This window comes from Typopeltis vanoorti, chromosome 5 (genome assembly GCF_054136105.1).
Source record: "Typopeltis vanoorti isolate ZY-2024b chromosome 5, IOZ_Tvanoo_1.0, whole genome shotgun sequence".
In the NCBI taxonomy this organism is placed as follows: Eukaryota; Metazoa; Arthropoda; class Arachnida; order Uropygi; family Thelyphonidae; genus Typopeltis; species Typopeltis vanoorti.
Genome location: NC_143553.1, coordinates 1,382,381 through 1,399,992, shown reverse-complemented (window position 1 = coordinate 1,399,992; position 17,612 = coordinate 1,382,381). Strand labels below are relative to the sequence as shown.

The 17,612-nt window shown below is 34.9% G+C and overlaps 1 protein-coding gene across 1 annotated transcript in view; it reads left to right on the top strand.

The window, feature by feature from the left end:
* Positions 1–17,612, top strand: part of Brr2 (U5 small nuclear ribonucleoprotein l(3)72Ab) — a 486,889-nt gene that overhangs the window by 280,033 nt on the left and 189,244 nt on the right. The window contains exons 25-27 of the mRNA XM_090392214.1: positions 1,621–1,691; positions 4,037–4,137; positions 14,980–15,153. Coding sequence (XP_090248340.1) covers positions 1,621–1,691; positions 4,037–4,137; positions 14,980–15,153 — 346 coding nt within the window. The remainder of the gene's footprint in view (positions 1–1,620; positions 1,692–4,036; positions 4,138–14,979; positions 15,154–17,612) is intronic.

Below are 17,612 nucleotides of genomic sequence, written 5' to 3'. Positions count from 1 at the left end.
AAGTCTGACTTGGACTTAGTGGTGATTCTTCAACAACTGTTGCGGGCTGCAGAGTGGGCAACTCTGCAGCCCGCAGAGTTTTTTGTCTTGAACTATTCATAATAAACAGAGGTTTTTTTTTTCCTCTTTTACAGCATTGGCACGATTTTTTTTGAGATTCACCACAAAGGCTTGATGGTGGCTGAGAATTTGGATTGGAATAAGGGTTGAAAGCTTTCATTCTTGTGATAATGATTTCTGTTATTCAGTCTGAGGAGGTGTTTTGATCATTAGAACTTAAGCAGTACTCAGACCATGGGTAGGAGTAATAGAAGTCACGAAGGTCCTCCCAGTTGGCACCCTTGTAGTGCCAAAGGACGCGAGATTTTCAACTGGTGGGTGATGATAGTTCTGCAGCAAAAGTGGCTTGTATAAGGTTGTGGTCCAAGTTATCAAAAGGTGAACCGACAACTACAGTATATCTGGAAGGAGAGCTTGTAAGGGAAGAGGTCAAGTGTGTTTGCAAATTGAAGGGGGTTGTCAAGTATTCTGGTCTGAAGATTGATGATTTGAGATAGGTCATTCTTACCTGCTTGAACAGTGAAACTGGAGAAGGGGAGCCAATTTCAGTTGTGAACATTGAAGTCCCAAAGAAGAATGACCTCACTATTGGGGTATTTTGAATGCAGAAAGTCAAGCTTTAGACAGAGTTTGGAGAACAATAGAAGGAGCATATGAAAAGAGCAGGTTGGTTTGGTAGAGAAATTTTGAGCGAAAGTAAATAAAACAGTGGAATGAAAGATTTTGATTCTCTGGCATGGCATGTTGGCTCTGATGAATGCAAAAGTGTTGCCCGTGTGGCAGAAAGAGCTATGTAATGTGTAGTTTGGGCAGTTGAGGTGGACAGTGGTATGACTGTAGCTGGTGGATGTTGACTGTGACTGGGGATGTTGGTGAAGTGGATGTGGAAACTTTTTTTTTTTTTGTTAAGAATTAACGTTGATGGGTTGTGCAAAGCTTTCCGCTCTTTTGTAGAAATGTTTTTGCTTTCTCCATTGAAGTTCATTATGTAATCAGAAATGAGGACATAATGGACTTCAGCCAGTGAACTTTTAAAAGTTTCCACCAGTTCTTTTGTACTTTCATTCTAATCCTAAGTCAGATTGAAATAGGGTATATTCGTGGTTAATGGCAGAATGTTTAACAACCTCTTCAAATGTTGATTTTGTTTTATTCTTCATAGGGGTATTAAACATTCTGTAATTAATTATATATACCATTTATGTTTTTTGCACATTGTTTTCCTATCTTAGTATAATTTTTAAATTGCTCTTTCAATTCATAGTTCTTTCTCAAGTATTTATTGTTTATATTACTTCTCTTAAATTAACTGCAGTATCATAATGTTAAGTAAGCATCAATATAATCACAGCCAGTTCTTTGGAATCACAATGCCTTTCTTATCCTAATTTAGTTTTTCTTAATTTAGTATTCTTTATGCATTATAAGTTTAGTTTGAAATGAAGCTAAATTTCTTTTATATCAGATATTTTTTAAATGATACACATGCAGGTAGTGAAATTTTGTATTTAATTTTTTTTTTTTTTTTTTAAATATATATATATATATATACACACATAGGCATTTTGGATATTGGTAGAAGATGTGGACAGTGAAGTGATTTTACATCATGAATACTTTCTTCTAAAGAGGTATGATCTTGCAAACATTTATTTTGCTTAAATTGAATACTTGTCTGGTGCCATTAGTCAACTAGTTAGTGCATTATAGTAAAATTATCCAGTTTAGCAGTAGATGAATGAAATAATAACATTAAGAAAATTAAGTATAAATACAAATGAACCAAATCCACAGTTACTAAATGAAAAATCAGAGAATAAATCTTGGATTAGTCAATTCTTAGTAGATTTAATTTTTTTTTCTTATGATAATTTATATTTAGCCAAAGATATGGTCTAACTGTACCTTGAATTTTTTATGCAGTCAGTTATAGAAAGACGCACACACACAACATAGCAAAAAACGATTATATTTCATGGTGAGTTTCACTTCAGAGTATACAAAAAGTACAGACAATTCCATGAAGCATAAATGGAATGATAACAGATGTTATCACAAAATTTTTCTACACTCTTTTGTCATTAACATGATACTAGTAGGTAATGTAGTGCAGGGTTCTTATCATGTGTGTAAAAAGCATATGTAAAGAATAAATTTAAAAAGAAAAAAATGCTGAAATCAATAGTTATTCATATATAGTGAGTATAAAAAGTATATGTCAAAGTAATGAATTACTAAATAAATAAAACTGAATACACATACATTAAAATTATATAAAACAAAAAATTACATTTTCATGCAACTTGCACATATTTTATTGAATAACTGTAAGATTATTAGTGAAAGTCATAATCAAATTCCTGATATATACCCTCAAGGGTATACATGATATCATAGTACTACATGAAAAATTACATCATTACTAACTTCCTATCTACAATTTTCCTCCAAATCAGCCTGGTACCTGTCAAGACTCTAACATTATCAGATCTTATATTTCTATCTTATAAGGCACTTCTTTCTGTATCAATCCACCTATATCTTGGTCTTCCTCTGGGTCTTTTTCCTGCCAACCTGGCAGAGAACATTTGTTTTGCTGATCTTTCCTCTCCCATTTTGTTTATGTGACCGTACCACCTGAGATTAGCTCTGCTAACACATTCCTGGATGCTGACAATGTCAAGTTCTTTCCTAATATCCTCATTTTTAATATGATATTGCCATTGATGCCATCTGTTCATGCATCTAATCTTTCAGTCAATATTTCTCGGAATTCTGAAATTTTTACTGTCCGTCATTACTATTGAAGGTTGATTGCATAAGGCTTCATAGCATTATTTGTAAATTTTTCTCATATTTGAAAGACCTTGTGTGAAGAATTTTTGTGTTGCGCCATAAAATATTGTGCTAGTAGATATTCAATGTTCTGTAAGACTACATTTCTCAGCTTGGAGAAAATGGATGTAATTAACATATTTTGATTGTCAGATTTCTACATTACGAACCATCTTTCCAAAATAGGAGATATTGCAGGAACAAGGAATCTGGTACACTCTGGCACTAAAAAAAAACCCTTAGTTCTTTGCTTATCTTTGATAGAGCCTCTGTAGCTTAGTCAGTAAAGACGAAGCCCTTTGTTCAGAAAGACCCGGGTTCAATTCCAATCCTTAACATGAGGAAACTTTATTTGGTCTCTTTTGACTAAAGGTGAGTTAACTGGTCTCATATGGAGGTAGGGGATTTTTTTCACCCGGAAACTCTGGTTTTTCATTCCTCATTAGGAGGGCTCAATCATTCTTAAGGAGCGGATGAGGAATTGGGGAAGCCCCCATATGAATAAATAAAATAAATAATGCTCATCTTTAACAGTCAAGACCAGTTCTCTCTTCTTCCCTGATACAAACATGCCACTTCTATAGCATCTTTAGCTTCCAAATTCGGCATCTTTTTTGCCCTTTTCACCTATTCTAGCTGCTGATTCTGTACAAATCCACCAAACCTTGAAATATTACTCTCAAATTTAGAATAGTGCACCTTTCAATCTCTAAAAATTTTTGATGGTGTTTAGAAGACAGTTTAGCTTATTGACATTATCCATTTCTTCTAAACCCACAGTAACATGAGTAACAGCTACCCAACATCCATTTACAGTTGAATTGCTGACTTACCAAATCTGCTTCTCCATTCTTTTTTCATTCAATCTTTCTCTAATTGGTTTTGAACATTAGGTATCCTTATGAAATATCACTTGAACACTATACATTTTAGCTCTTCTTAAAGCATTTCAACAGGGTACTTTGCTCTTGACCCCTGTCTACACACAGCATTGATTTGCAATAAGCTTTGTAAACTTTCGTGTACAGAGTGATATTTAAAAAAATTAACAGGTCTATGGGGGGGGGGAATAATGATTGAATTAACTTAGTTAATGATTTATTTATTGATTCAAACATTTCATTATTTTTTTTTCCCCCAGTAAATTTTCACAGGATGAGCATGTTGTAAAATTCTTTGTTCCTGTATTTGAACCACTTCCTCCACAATACTTCATAAGAATTGTTTCAGACAGATGGATTGGTAAGTAGATCTTCGAATAATATTTATAAACATGCATATTTTGCTTTAAACTCTTGCTCTGCACATGAGGGTAGTTCCATGAGTTTCTGGCCTGAATAACTTTTAAAGTTGATGGAAAGAAAACAACTGTGTCACTTATCAACATAATCTCCCTTTACTTCAACATACTTTTCACATCTTTGAATTAACATTTCTATGCCCTTGAAAAAATAATCTGTAATTTTGTTCTGCAAAATGGCCTGAAACTGCATCTTTCACATCATTGTCGTCTGCAAATTTTCTTCCTTGAAGATCTTTCTTCAGTTTTGAGAAGAGGTAGTAGTCATTGGGTGCTAGATCTGGGCTGTAGGCTGGGTGTTCAATCTTCTGGATGCCACAGTCCTTTAGTGCAGCCTTCACAACAATAGCTGTGTGGACTGGAGCATTGTCCTGAAGCAGATGAACATCATGACTCAGCATTCCTCATCTCTTCTCCTTTATGGCATCACACAGTTTGTGCAGGAGTGAAGCATAATATTCTGCATTCACAGTGGTTTTCCTTTCCGTGAAGTCAATCAAGAGAATTCTTTGGTAATCCTGAAAGATTGTTGCCAATCTTCTTTGTGGACTGAGTGACCTTGGCTTTTCTTGAAGGTGATTCACCTGGTTTGTGCCACTCCATGGATTCCCTTTTGGAAAGAGGATCATAATAAAGGACCATGGTTTCATCCCTGGTGACAAATTCCAGCACTTCTGTTTGATTCCCTTAGCACAACTCTGAAAACTTGGTGGAACAGGTCACACGATGCTCTTTCTGAATTGAAGAGAGAAGTCGAGCCACCCACTTTTGCACTGACCTTCATCATGAAGCTTCTCGTGAATGATGCAAAAGACGATTGTTATAGAAAATCCCAACGTTGATGAGATTTCTTTGAACTTCTGCTGTCTGTCATTGAGTAGTTCCTCCTCATCAAGAGAGAGACATTTTCTTCAGTCGTCACATCCCAACCATCACGAGGATCATCTTCGATACTCTTTCAATACTCATTCCTTCATGGTGGAATATGAAGAAGAAGCTTCCCCATAAACATTATCCAATTACTGTATGATAGCACTTGGAGAAAGCCCGTCTTTGGTGAAAAACGTTTATCACAGCATGGTACTCAATTTTTAATATTACAGTCACTTAGGATGCCACATGCTAGTCAAACGAGTGCCTCCAACTGAATGATGCACATAGAGAGTTGAAACTGGTAAACACTAAGTCTTCATAGACAGTGCTATCTGTCACGTAAGCCGTTTTAAAATTGGCATGAATTTTGTATGTCTGCCGTAAACTTTCGGAGCCTACCTCATATCTTTAATCATCCATTCTGTTTATGGGCTATATCTCATGAAATTCACTCAGCTTAAAAATTTTGGAATATTTTCCAAAGTTATTTTCCACTATTTTCATTTTTAATATTTCTACCATTCATACATCTATTTACCCTTGTTTGTGATTATTAAAGCTTTAAAAAAAAAAAAAAAGTAATATAAAAATATGTATAGTTCATAATGACTGTCTCATCATGCGAAGAAGGAGATAGATGAAAACAATTAGGAATGTGTGGAATGAAATAAAAGCATATTCAGTTGACAGTGCACCGCAAAGATCATTACCATGTATATAAAAATATAAAACATTTGCATAAAAATTACATACAAACATACATATATATTATTTGTCTTTGTAGGCATATTTGAAATAATTAAATATAACCTGTGATATATAAGTTGATATTGCACTAGTTATTAATAAGATCTACTATATTTACACCTAACGAATAGTATTTTTTTCATTCATAAAGCTACACACTCATAGTCATCATCAGTTTCCTGATCCCCCAAGAGGGTTCATGCTACTATGACAGCACTACGTGATTAAATTTACATTATTAATAATGTCATATCCACAATTTTCCTCCAAATTAGCCTATTACTTGTAAGCGCTCCTATTTTGTCATGTCTAACATTTTATTCTTTTAAGGCAGTTCTAACTGAATCAATCCACGTACACCTTGGTCTTCCTCTAGGTCTCTTTCCTGCCATCTTGGCAGCAAACACTTGTTTTGCTAACTTTTCCTCACCCATTCTGTTTAAGTGGCCATATGCCACCTTAGATCAGCACTGCTGACACATTCCTGAATGCTAATAATGTCAAGTTCCTTTCTAATATCTTCATTTTTAATGTGATTCTGCTATTGATGCCATCGATTCCTAATTTTACTCAGAACCATCATATCTGATCTCTAGTCTTTGATCAAGTGCTTTATTTCTAACCCAACTCTCAGATCATAACTTAAAACTGGTTCGAACACAGTCTTGTACACTGTTAATTTCATGTTTTGACAAATTTCTCTCTTATTCCATATAAATTTATTCAGCTGGGTACCCACCATCTCAGCTTTGCTGATTCTGTTGTCATCTATTGCCAGATTTAACCTGCCATCTTCACTAAACACTGTGCCTAAATATCTGAAATATTTTACATGTTCTATCGAATCACCATTCAAAATGTAGTTGAAGTTTTCTATGTTCCTGCCTATTTTCATAGTTTTTGCCTTTTTAATGTTGATTTTCATACCAAATTTGTTACAGCTGCTATTCAGTTTAGCTAGAGAATTCTGGAGACTTGCAACATATGTTTAGGAGTACAACAGTATTTGCAAACTTAGCAAAAAGCTAAGTTTGACATCTCCAATTCTAATATCAGGCCTAATGCCACTTTTTTTCATAATGTGATTCATATAGTTGAACAAGAGTGGAGATAATGTGCATCCTTGTCTTAGCCCTGATTTTACATCAAGCCATCTTCCTGTATTTCCTTCAATTTTTAACTTCTGACTTACAACTTAAATATAGACAATGTATTGCTCTGTATAATCTTGTATTTATTCCATATAGTTCTAGTGTTTGAAAGGTTTTTCTCTGGACACCTCATCATGCATCTTACAGTCTACAAAACTTAAGTACAGATCCTTGTCATATTTCCATGATTTCTCAAAATATTTGTCTTAAAGTGAAAATTTGATCTTAACAACCTGTATTTAGCCTGAACGCAGCTTGTCCTTCTACAAGTTTCTCTTCTGCAATTTTTCTCAATCTCTTTCAAGTATGCTTGCATAAATTTTACCTAGAATACTCAGTAAAAAAAATTTCTCTGTAATTCTCACATTCAGCTTTATTCCCTTTTTTATAGATGGGTACTATGAGTGCTACTCCAGTCATTGGAAATTCGACCTTCTGTCCAAGCTCTCTGAATTATGCAGTGTAGCCACTGCAAAACTTTTATACCTCCATACCCAAGCAGTTCTGGTTGAATATCATTTACTCCTGCTGCCTTTCCACATATCAAGTTTTTGATGACTTTTTCTACCTCAGATGATATGCATGAAAATGTAATTTATGAGTTTGATGTTGCAAGCAATATGTATGACTGCAGGAATGAAATAGTGAAAAACGAAGAGAATAACCAGATAATACACTTACATGATGTTCTTCACAGAATAAAATGAGCGATTGAGTCGTAAGGGGAGAAAAAGCAGAGTGTGAAAGAAAAGAAAATAAAGATCAAATAACGTATAGTGTTTCATTGATAAGAGGAAGGCTTGAGGAGAGTGCGATGAAATTGTGTTTTCCTGGTGCCAAAATGAAGGATGTTAGTGATGCTGTAAGAATGCAGAGAGTGAAGGTGAAAGAGTTGTTTAATTTGCCTGGTACAAATGATTTAGCAGATGACAAATTTGATAATTGAGAAGATATTAAAAATTTGCTAGTGCAAAAAAAGAAGAGTGAGAAAGTAAAAGTTGTGTTGCCATGGTATGATTGAGAGTAACTGAGATGGAGATATGATTGTGAATGAATCAGTTTGCAGACAGTTCAGAAAGAATAGTGTGCTGTGAGTTTGATGGAAAGAAGGAAGGATTTATATAAGTTGGTTGCTTGTATTTGAATCTGCTGTCTTGAGAAAGTGCTGTTCAGCAAGAGTTTGGAAGTGCGGTGTCAGAGAAACTAGAATGTTTTTTTTTGAGGGGTGTGCTGGTGAACATGGTTTCAAACAACCTAAAGGTTAATAAGTGGGAGAGTGATCATGTGATGCTTAATGTAGGTCTCCAGATTTCTAACTTTAGTGGGTTAAGCAACACCAGGTGTAAGGGAGGTTGTGGAATGAAGGTGATATTCCAGTTTTTTTATTAGTATAATTTTTTAAATAATGGCTTAATGCATGTAAGAGAAAACTAAATAGAATTTATTATGCTTGCATGTGTGAAACTTGATGCACATGTCTCTATTGAACATATATGTCTACTAATACCTGAAGTATTTGGAATAACGGCGAAGAATTTTTGGCATTAGTTAGATCAACTTTGCCATAACAGGCATTAATGAGAGTTGATTGACTGAGCAAGATAAAGTTATAGGAATAGAATGCAAAGGATATATGTTCAGAGAGGACAAAAGGAACAGGATGGGTGGGGTTGCTAATAATAGCAGAAGAATTGAAGCCAGAAAGATTAGAAGTATATCAGGGTGACATACAGAGGACAATTCATTTCATTTGAGGCTATCTTGTGTTAAAAAAAAGCCAACAGGATGGCTTTTTTTTCCTGATTTTTCACCGTTTTCCTGATGAATCACAGTGGGGGGGGGGGGTTATAAGTGAGAAAGTAGATGCCATGATGCAATGTCAGATTAGCATGATGAGTGCATATCCTTCATAATAGTCGAGTGGTTATTATGGAGGATTTCAACTATGGGGACGTAGATTGGGAAGAGAAATGGTCACAGAGAGGGAAGGAAATGGAATTTATACAGCTGTTGAGAGATAATTACCTTAGACAGCATGTAATGGAGGAGACATGAGGTTTAAGAATGCTGGATCTGGTCATAACATCAGAGAACTAACTACAATGCCTCTACTTGGGGAAAGTGATCACATAGTTTTGACCTGGGAGATTGCCACTCACACAGAATTTTCTTTTAAAAAAGGGATATTTGTAGAATTACAAAGCAGATAATTATTACAGGCTGAGGAATCAGCTTTCAGCAGTGTCGTGGCATAAGAATTTTGAAGAGGAAAGATATTGGAGGTGATGAAAGCAGTATCAGACTATATACCCATAGGCAGTAGGATAAATCAGTAGGAATTAGATGGATGAATAACATCATTAAGTAAGAATTACAGACAAAGAAAAAGCTGTGGAAGGAATATAACGAAAAAGGTGTATTCCAACAAGCAGTACAGGGTACAGGTAAGAAGGGTGACTAGTATTGCAAGGAAAGCCAAAGCTGATTATGAGAGAAAGCGCACTGATAAGGCCTAAAGAAATCTTATAGAATTATTTCATTATGTGACAAGGAAAAGGAGGAATGATTATGGAAAGATGACTTTAAAGAGTGCTGATGGAGAGGAAGTAACTGAAGCAAAACAGAGTTGAATTATGAAGTGATCATTTTGAAAGCATGTACCATCTAGGTGGTGATGTTGCTATGCTGGATGATATTGAGTGATGGGAGAATAGAGTCTGAAGAAATACAAATGCTTGGAATATTGCAGAACCTCAGTACGAAGATTCTCATGGGATTAGATGGCATATCTGCCTGTATATTAGAAGAATGTGCAAGAGGAAATTATCAGCTTCTCTGGCTAGTCTGTTTAATTTAAGTCTCAGTACTAGGAGAATGGAGAGTAGCTGCTGGAAACTGAGGCCAGGGAGTTGGTGGTTAATGTGGACAAGGAAGTTGAAGTTTAAGGAACATATTGCAAGCTAACCAAAACAGCACATCAGATTACATGGTTGTTGAAGAACACAGTACAAGCAAGGATTAGAGAAGTTATCATTCCCCTTTTTAAGGCTTCAAAGCCTTAAAAAGGGGAACGATAAGGTCACATTTGGACTACTGTGTGCAGATCTGGTCACCTGGATTTCGTGGGGAATGAAGAAGTGGTGAAAAGGATCCAGATGCAAGTGACAAAGATTGTGGCAGATCTATGGAATTCTCCCTATTAGAATATATTTCAAGGGATTTTATAGGATTACACCAAGCTGTTTTACAGTACATGGCAGGAAGGGAAAGAATGAAGGGTCATCCATTGAAATTGGGTAAGAGTGTGGTTAGTAAGGGTATTAGGACTAGATGTTTTGCTTGGAGGGTGGTGAATGGGGTGCTAGAGATGTTTTTGAGTTATTCATCAATGAATGAGTTTTAGGAGAGATATTATAGATATTGTGGAATAGTAGATCTCCTGCAATGAGTCTTCTAAAGTCATGGAGATACATGTATAATAATAATAATATTTTCTTTTCAATATGAAATTTGGCATGAAACTCTCTGATTCCAATCTTTGAGTTTCTTATTCGATTTTAAAACAATGTGGGATCTAACATCCCCTTAATTTAATTAATGAAATTCAATTTTATTTTGGTGAGAACAGCATGCTGATCACTTCACATTTCAAATTTTTTGTGTACCCTTTATCCTGAATGAGTAAAGATATGGCCATCAACAATGACAATCAATGACACTTTTTTTTTTTAAACTGTTAAAATTTTTTAAGGAAATTACAATGTAGACTAATATTAACTGAAATAAATTTGATTAATACTTCCATTATTTCAGCGAAGTCAAATTGCCATTGTCAGGGAATAAAATATTATAAGATACATGCATGCAAGCACTACACTAAATAATAAAGATGAAACATGTCAACTGAGATGTTCCAAATAGTGCCCCCAGTGTACTAAATTGAGTGTTCTTGGCCATTGGGCTGAAGTAAAGCAGACGAGAATTTCCCAAATTTGTTAGGGTAGTTTCTTAAGGCTGAAGCAGATTCAAGGAAAAGTATTTCGTATTTATATTTGTTCCAATGAAGTGAAGTGGCTTTCTTCCAGGTATTCTTTGGCTGGTTTTCAAAGCTTACTCAGCAAGTCCTGTGTGGCTGCAGTGATGGAAATGAGTTCAAATTCATCAATTCCACCGATAATATCAGTTTGATCTAAAATGTTATTGAACATGTGAAAATTTGATAATTAAGAAAGTGATGAAATTCAAGTATAGCTTATTATGCATCCATTTTTCTAACAAAAAAAAAAAAAAATTTAAGTTGTATGTGGATAGCAATTTTAAGTAGCATATGTCTTATTTAAGCAGCTAGAATTTACAAGGCAGTATTTGTGATTATCATTATAGCATTGATGCATTGTCCCCTCCAGTCTTGTTCTCCTCCTTCCCATTTCCAAATATGAAATAGTCAAAACATGAAGGAGTGTATTATATCTTTTAATCAGATGCTTCCCAACAAGAGAATGCACAAGACTTAACAGAGTTTACTCTGTTTTCATATTCGATAATTGCTAATCTGGTTTTAGTTTTAAGATTCTTCTGCTAATTACTTTGAAAAATTGCTAAATTATACTGGCAGTGACAGCTCGTAAAAAAACACTCAACAAGCATGCAATCAGGAACACATATCCATACTTGTAGAAAAAGCCATCAAAAGCCTCAAATGTGGAAAGGCAACAGGATTAGATGATATTCGAGTTCAGTAAGAATGTAGAAAACAAATATCAGGAAGGTGGCAAGATATTCTGGAGGCTGTTAACAAAGCTTAGAAATGGAGGAGAGAGTGCTGTAAGAGGAATTGGAATTTGAGATGATAAAGTTGATATGAAAACTAGAAAAATAGATATCCTTGATGTATGGACTTGCTAAATGAAACAATCAGTGATAGCACAGTAGTAAAAAACACTCAACAGGCATGCAATCAGGAATACATTTCCATACTTGAAGTCGAAAAAGCCATCAAATGCCTGAAATGTGGAAAAGCAGAGGTGATGATATTTGACCAGAAATGCTCAGGTATAGAAGTATAAGTCTGACAGTGGCAGCACTGCATAGTTCAGAAAGACTGGACAGAGGGATGAATTCCAGATGATGATTGGAGTAGAGCTCTCATAGCACCCATATATAAAAAGGGAAATGAAACTGAATGTGAGAATGTGGGGTGTTTCTCTACTGAGTGTTCCTGGTAAGATTTATCAAGTATATGAGGGTGGTCTGAAAAGTTCTTGGCCTCGACCATAGATGGCAACACTATTGGCAAGATTTTTTTTTTCTAAGTTGGTACATCTGTCATAAGCATCCATGTGAAATTGCAAGTCATTCTATCAAGTAGTTTGTTTTATACAGCTGTCTGTATCCCTTGAAATGGATGAAATTGAGTATTGTGCAGTTATAAAATTCTTTGTAAAAGAAGGTTTAACACCAAAAGAAATTCATTCGAAATTCATAAAAGTTTATGGGCACTCTTCTCCTTCATTTTCGACAATTAAGAAATGGGCTACCAAGTTCAAATGCGGCTGTGCACCAGCCTTGAAGATGATCTACGTGAAGGATGTCCAAAAAATGTAACAACACCAGAAATCATTGATCAAGTGCACGATATGGTATTGGATGACAGGCGAGTCAAAGTGCATGAAATTGCTGAGACTATAGGCATTTCAAAAAATGTGTAGGATATATTTTGCATGAAGAATTGCAAATGAAAAAGCTTTGCACTAGATGGGTGCCACGCTTGCTCACAGCAAATCAAAAACGCACTCCCATGACAATCTCTGAACAGTTCGAGCATTTTAACAAGAAAAAAACAGATTTTGTGTATCGATTTATTACTATGGATGGATGAGACTTGGATTCACCATTACACACCAGAATCTAAACAGCAGTCAAAACAGTGGAAAAAAGCATTGTTCAGAGCCAAAGAAGACAAAGTCGGTTCCATCAGCAGGAAAGGTCATGGCATTGGTGTTTTGGGATGCTAAAGGCATTTTTTTTTATTAATTATCTTGAAAAGGGTAAAACAATAACCAGGGATTATTATTCCGATCTTTTAACCAAATTAGACAAAAAAATTCTTAAGAAAAGACCCAGTTTGCAGAATAAAAAAAATCATCTTTCATCAGGACAATGTACCAGCCCACAGAGGTGTTTTGACAATGGGAAAATTAAGCGATCTGCACTGTGAATCGTTGGAACATCCACCCTATTCCTCAGATTTGGCTCTCTCTGACTTCTAACTCTTCCTCACTGGTCAGCGTTTTTCTTTGAATCAATAGGTGATTGCATCTGTAGATGGGTATTTTGTAGAACTTACTGAGAACCACTGCAGGGACAGGATAATGGCGCTGGAGCATCAGTGGAATAAATATATTAGTCTTAAGGAAGATTATGTCTAAAAATAAAAATAATTTTGAAATTAAAGATTTGTTTTTCATTGTTAGGCTGAGAACTTTTCAGTCCACCTTCGTATTTGAGAAACTGTTGAGAAGGATTGTGGAAGGAAAGCTTGGTGAAGACAAGCTGGATTCACGCCAAATAGAGGCTGTCAGGATCAGATTTTCACTTTACTTTATGACAAATAGATGAGAAATCATGGGAATGTAAAAAGGATCTGAATTTAGTAGACCTGCAAAGGGCATATGACAAGGTGCCAAAGAAAAGCTATTCAAAATGCTACAGTTTTATAGTATATCAATGGGGCATTATATCAGGCAATACTTGGTCTTTATTTGAGTTGTAAGTCAACAGTTAGAATTGAAGGAAGTACAGGAAAATGGTTTGATGTCAAATCTGGTGTCAGACAAGGATGTACATTAAAAATACCAAGCAATTTTATAAACTTGGTTTTAATCCTTTTTCCCAAGTAAGCAAACAAGCAGGTTAATTAAGTTTGCACCTGAAGTATTTTCAGGTCTGAGGCAACTCATGGTAAAGGTGGAGTAAGCTCTGATCTCTTTCCTTAGTATCTCCCATAATGCAAAGCACATCTCCTTGTGGACATGAATGAATGAACGAAGATGGTGCTATGCATTAAAGGAAGGGTCACTACCTAGATCGGTTTCGACCTTTATTGAAGTCTTATCAGTGAGAGCCAGACCCTGAGATGCCAAGGTTGAAATAATGCAGAACTTATAAATTTTACCTATATGAGTTACCACAAGGTGCTTTGACCTTATTAAATAACAATCTCAGTATGAGAGAAAGATGTAGAAACTTGTACCACCAAAGGATTCTTCAATACTACACAAGGCGGCAATCCCATCTATTTCTGGCATCTCGAAACCTGTAGACAGATTCTTGATGAATGTACCCACGTTTTCGTAACATGTGGGTACATGTTAAGAAAATGTATGTTCACTGTATTATAGATTACTACAGATGGTAGGAAATTTCTAATCTCCTACCATCTGCAAAAGATAAACTTTCGCCTCTGTCTCCAGCTGGTGTTGACCAGATTCTTTGTTAATGTAACCTAACATATTTTCGATCAACAGGCGATTCTGCATAAAAAAAGAATTAGTGAACCTCAGTACTACAGTGAATATCTTAAACCTCAAAAGTGTTGTCAAAATGCACATGCTGTATAGATATATAAATAAATTTATATTATATATTATATTAAATTTATATATAATAAATAATATAGTATATTATATATAAATATTATAATATAATATTATAAATATTATATTATAAAATATTTGTGATGTTTTCATTAGTTATTTACTGTCTGTAATGTATTTGTCCTCTTGATTCCAGTGCCATAGGTTCCATTAAATGTTTCATATTAATCAGTTAACTTATCTAATTAAAACTTTGTAAATGTTGTGAAATCTCTAATTGGGTTTAAACATATTTATATATAATTTTTATAATCTTTTCTTATAAATGCAGATACTTCCATCAATGTACAAAAGTTATACAGTGGTTTTTATTTATTTATTTTTTAATATATATATATGTGTGTGTTATGAAAATTAGGTTCTGAAACGCAATTGCCAGTATCATTCCGTCACCTGATCCTGCCTGAGAAATATCCTCCACCTACTGAATTGCTTGATTTGCAACCTTTACCAGTATCGGCTTTGCGTAATCCTTACTTTGAAGCCCTGTATAATGAAAAGTTTCCTTATTTCAATCCAATTCAAACTCAAGGTAGGAAATGATTTTTAGCTATTATATTATTTGCAGGAAAGATTCTCTGTAATTGATAATAATGAGTATGATATATGTTAGTTTTTTTATATTAAATTTGCACATTATCATTTTTGATATTTACATATTTAAGAAGAGAAACATGTTCTCTTCTTGAACATGCTTACCAAAGAACACACAGCATCTAATGATATCCCGGACCTCTCCTGCATGCTAACACCCCTAGCCAGTTTCCAAAGAAGACATCAAGTTCTATCCCCACCATCCATAAGATGCAAAATCTTACTTGTGCCTATACTATAAGATCCCCTTACTTATTCTCTCAGTCTGTCCTCATATGCACAATTCCACTGGGCAGGTGCTGTCTTGATTACTCGCTGTTGAACTTCAACTGTTTGCCCATCTCCTTGGAACCCAGGTTACAATATTTACACATAGTAATCCAAATGTGCTCTTATCAAATCTTCGTAAAGTGGAGAATAACTTCCTTATTTCTGCAAGTTAGTGTTCTCTTTAGCAGTGCTGTGTGGTGACTCAATAATCCCCATCTCTCTTGCTTCATTGATTACTTCCCATAAATTCCCATTAATACAATAATCTGCCTGTAATGTCCTCCATCCAGAATACATAACTTTACACTGACAGCATTGAACTGATATATATTAGCATTTGCCCATATAACCAGTCTGTTCAAATTAACCTGGAGTGATTTCCTATCAATTCCTTATCACTCTTCCTAAACTTAGCATCTGATAACTGAATATCACATTCAAGAACTTTCCCAATATTATATACATATTAAACAGCAGTGACCCAATTACAGAAATTGAGCAAACCAGAATGTATCACTTCCTGATACCTGTCTGTCAGCTGCTCTTCACCTTTCAAGTTTATTTGGCAAACACATCCATTTGCATTTCTGTGGCAGTGTCAAAGGTGAAATCCTGTCAAATGTCTTTATCCTGAAATATCACGATACATCCCTTTTATCTAAATCTGCAGTTACTCTGTTATGGAATATGAGCAGATTGTTAAAGCAAGACCTACATTTAACAAAACCATGCTGTCCATAATAGAAGGAACCCACTGTGCTTACCAACCTTTGGTTGCAATTCCTAACCATCCTTTCTCCTACCTTGATGATCACACCCAAGATATGTCTATAATTAGCTATATCTGTATCCTTATATAATAGAATTATCTTGCTCTCCTTCCTGTCATTAGAAACCCTGCATGTGCTGAGATGCTGAGACTCAAGTTGAACAACCAGTAATAAAATAAACAAGAATAGTTAGCTTTTCTGTTTGTCTTACCTCAGGAACTAGATGCGATAAATTTATTTTATTTTCACATGTGAAATTTATTTTTATATATCTCATGGATAAACAAATTAAATAATATATAAAGGCAAAATATTAAAACATTGAAAATAGTTGAAAAGTAAAACAATGTACTTTAAGTCAGGTTAACTCAGAGGTCACTCAATCTGTTAATGCCTATGCAATCACTGTTAAAGCATTAATGGCAGAGTACCATCTTATGACTTGCTTTCAATGGTGGATGTTTCTCTTTGTTAGGTCTTTATTATATCACCCATCCTCTTCCTCATATATAAGGAATGTATATAAGAAGGGTATATGAGACCTTGCAATATTCAAATGTCCTGTGCTTCAAGATCTTCTCCAACCATGCCCTAAACACTGATTCGTTGGTATGGCGATAACCTAAGTTAACTTTAGTTCTTCCAAAACACAATTTTTTGTTGGGAGAGATAAAAAAAACTTAGTTCTTCCCTGAACTTTAGTAATACTCACCTCAACAGTCAGTACTGAATCTCTCTCTTTCTCTCCCTCCCCTCCCCTTGGAATGATCCCTTACTTCTAGCCTGTCCTGGTGCAAACACATCACTTCTAAAGAACCCTCTTCCAAAATCAACAATTTTTTACTTTTCAACTGTTTTCAATGTTTTAAGAGAGAGGTAATCACTTAGATGAACAGTTGAAAAGTAAAACAATGTACTTTAAGTCAGGTTAACTCGGAGTTCACTCAATTAATCTGTTAGTGGCTCTGCAATCACTGTTAAAGCATTAATTGGAGAGTACCATCTTACCAGAATACCATCTTTATAATAATATAATTATTACATTTGTACATTACTGTAGATTTAGTAGAAATGGGAGAGATGCATATATTAATTTGACTGATCAGCCACTTGGTTTCTGCATTGTTACCTCCTCTGTTAATACTTTGATGGGAGCTGATCAGTCAAATTAATATATGCATCTCCTCCCATTTCTACTAAATCTACAGTAATGTGCAAATGTAATAATTATATTATTATATAGTTGAGCAATAATCTAAACAGCAGTCCTTTCTTAATTAACTAATTTTTAAATTCTTTGATTCTTCACTCACCAGCCTGGTTGGCCGAGTGGTTAGTATCCGCTCTCCAGCCAAGA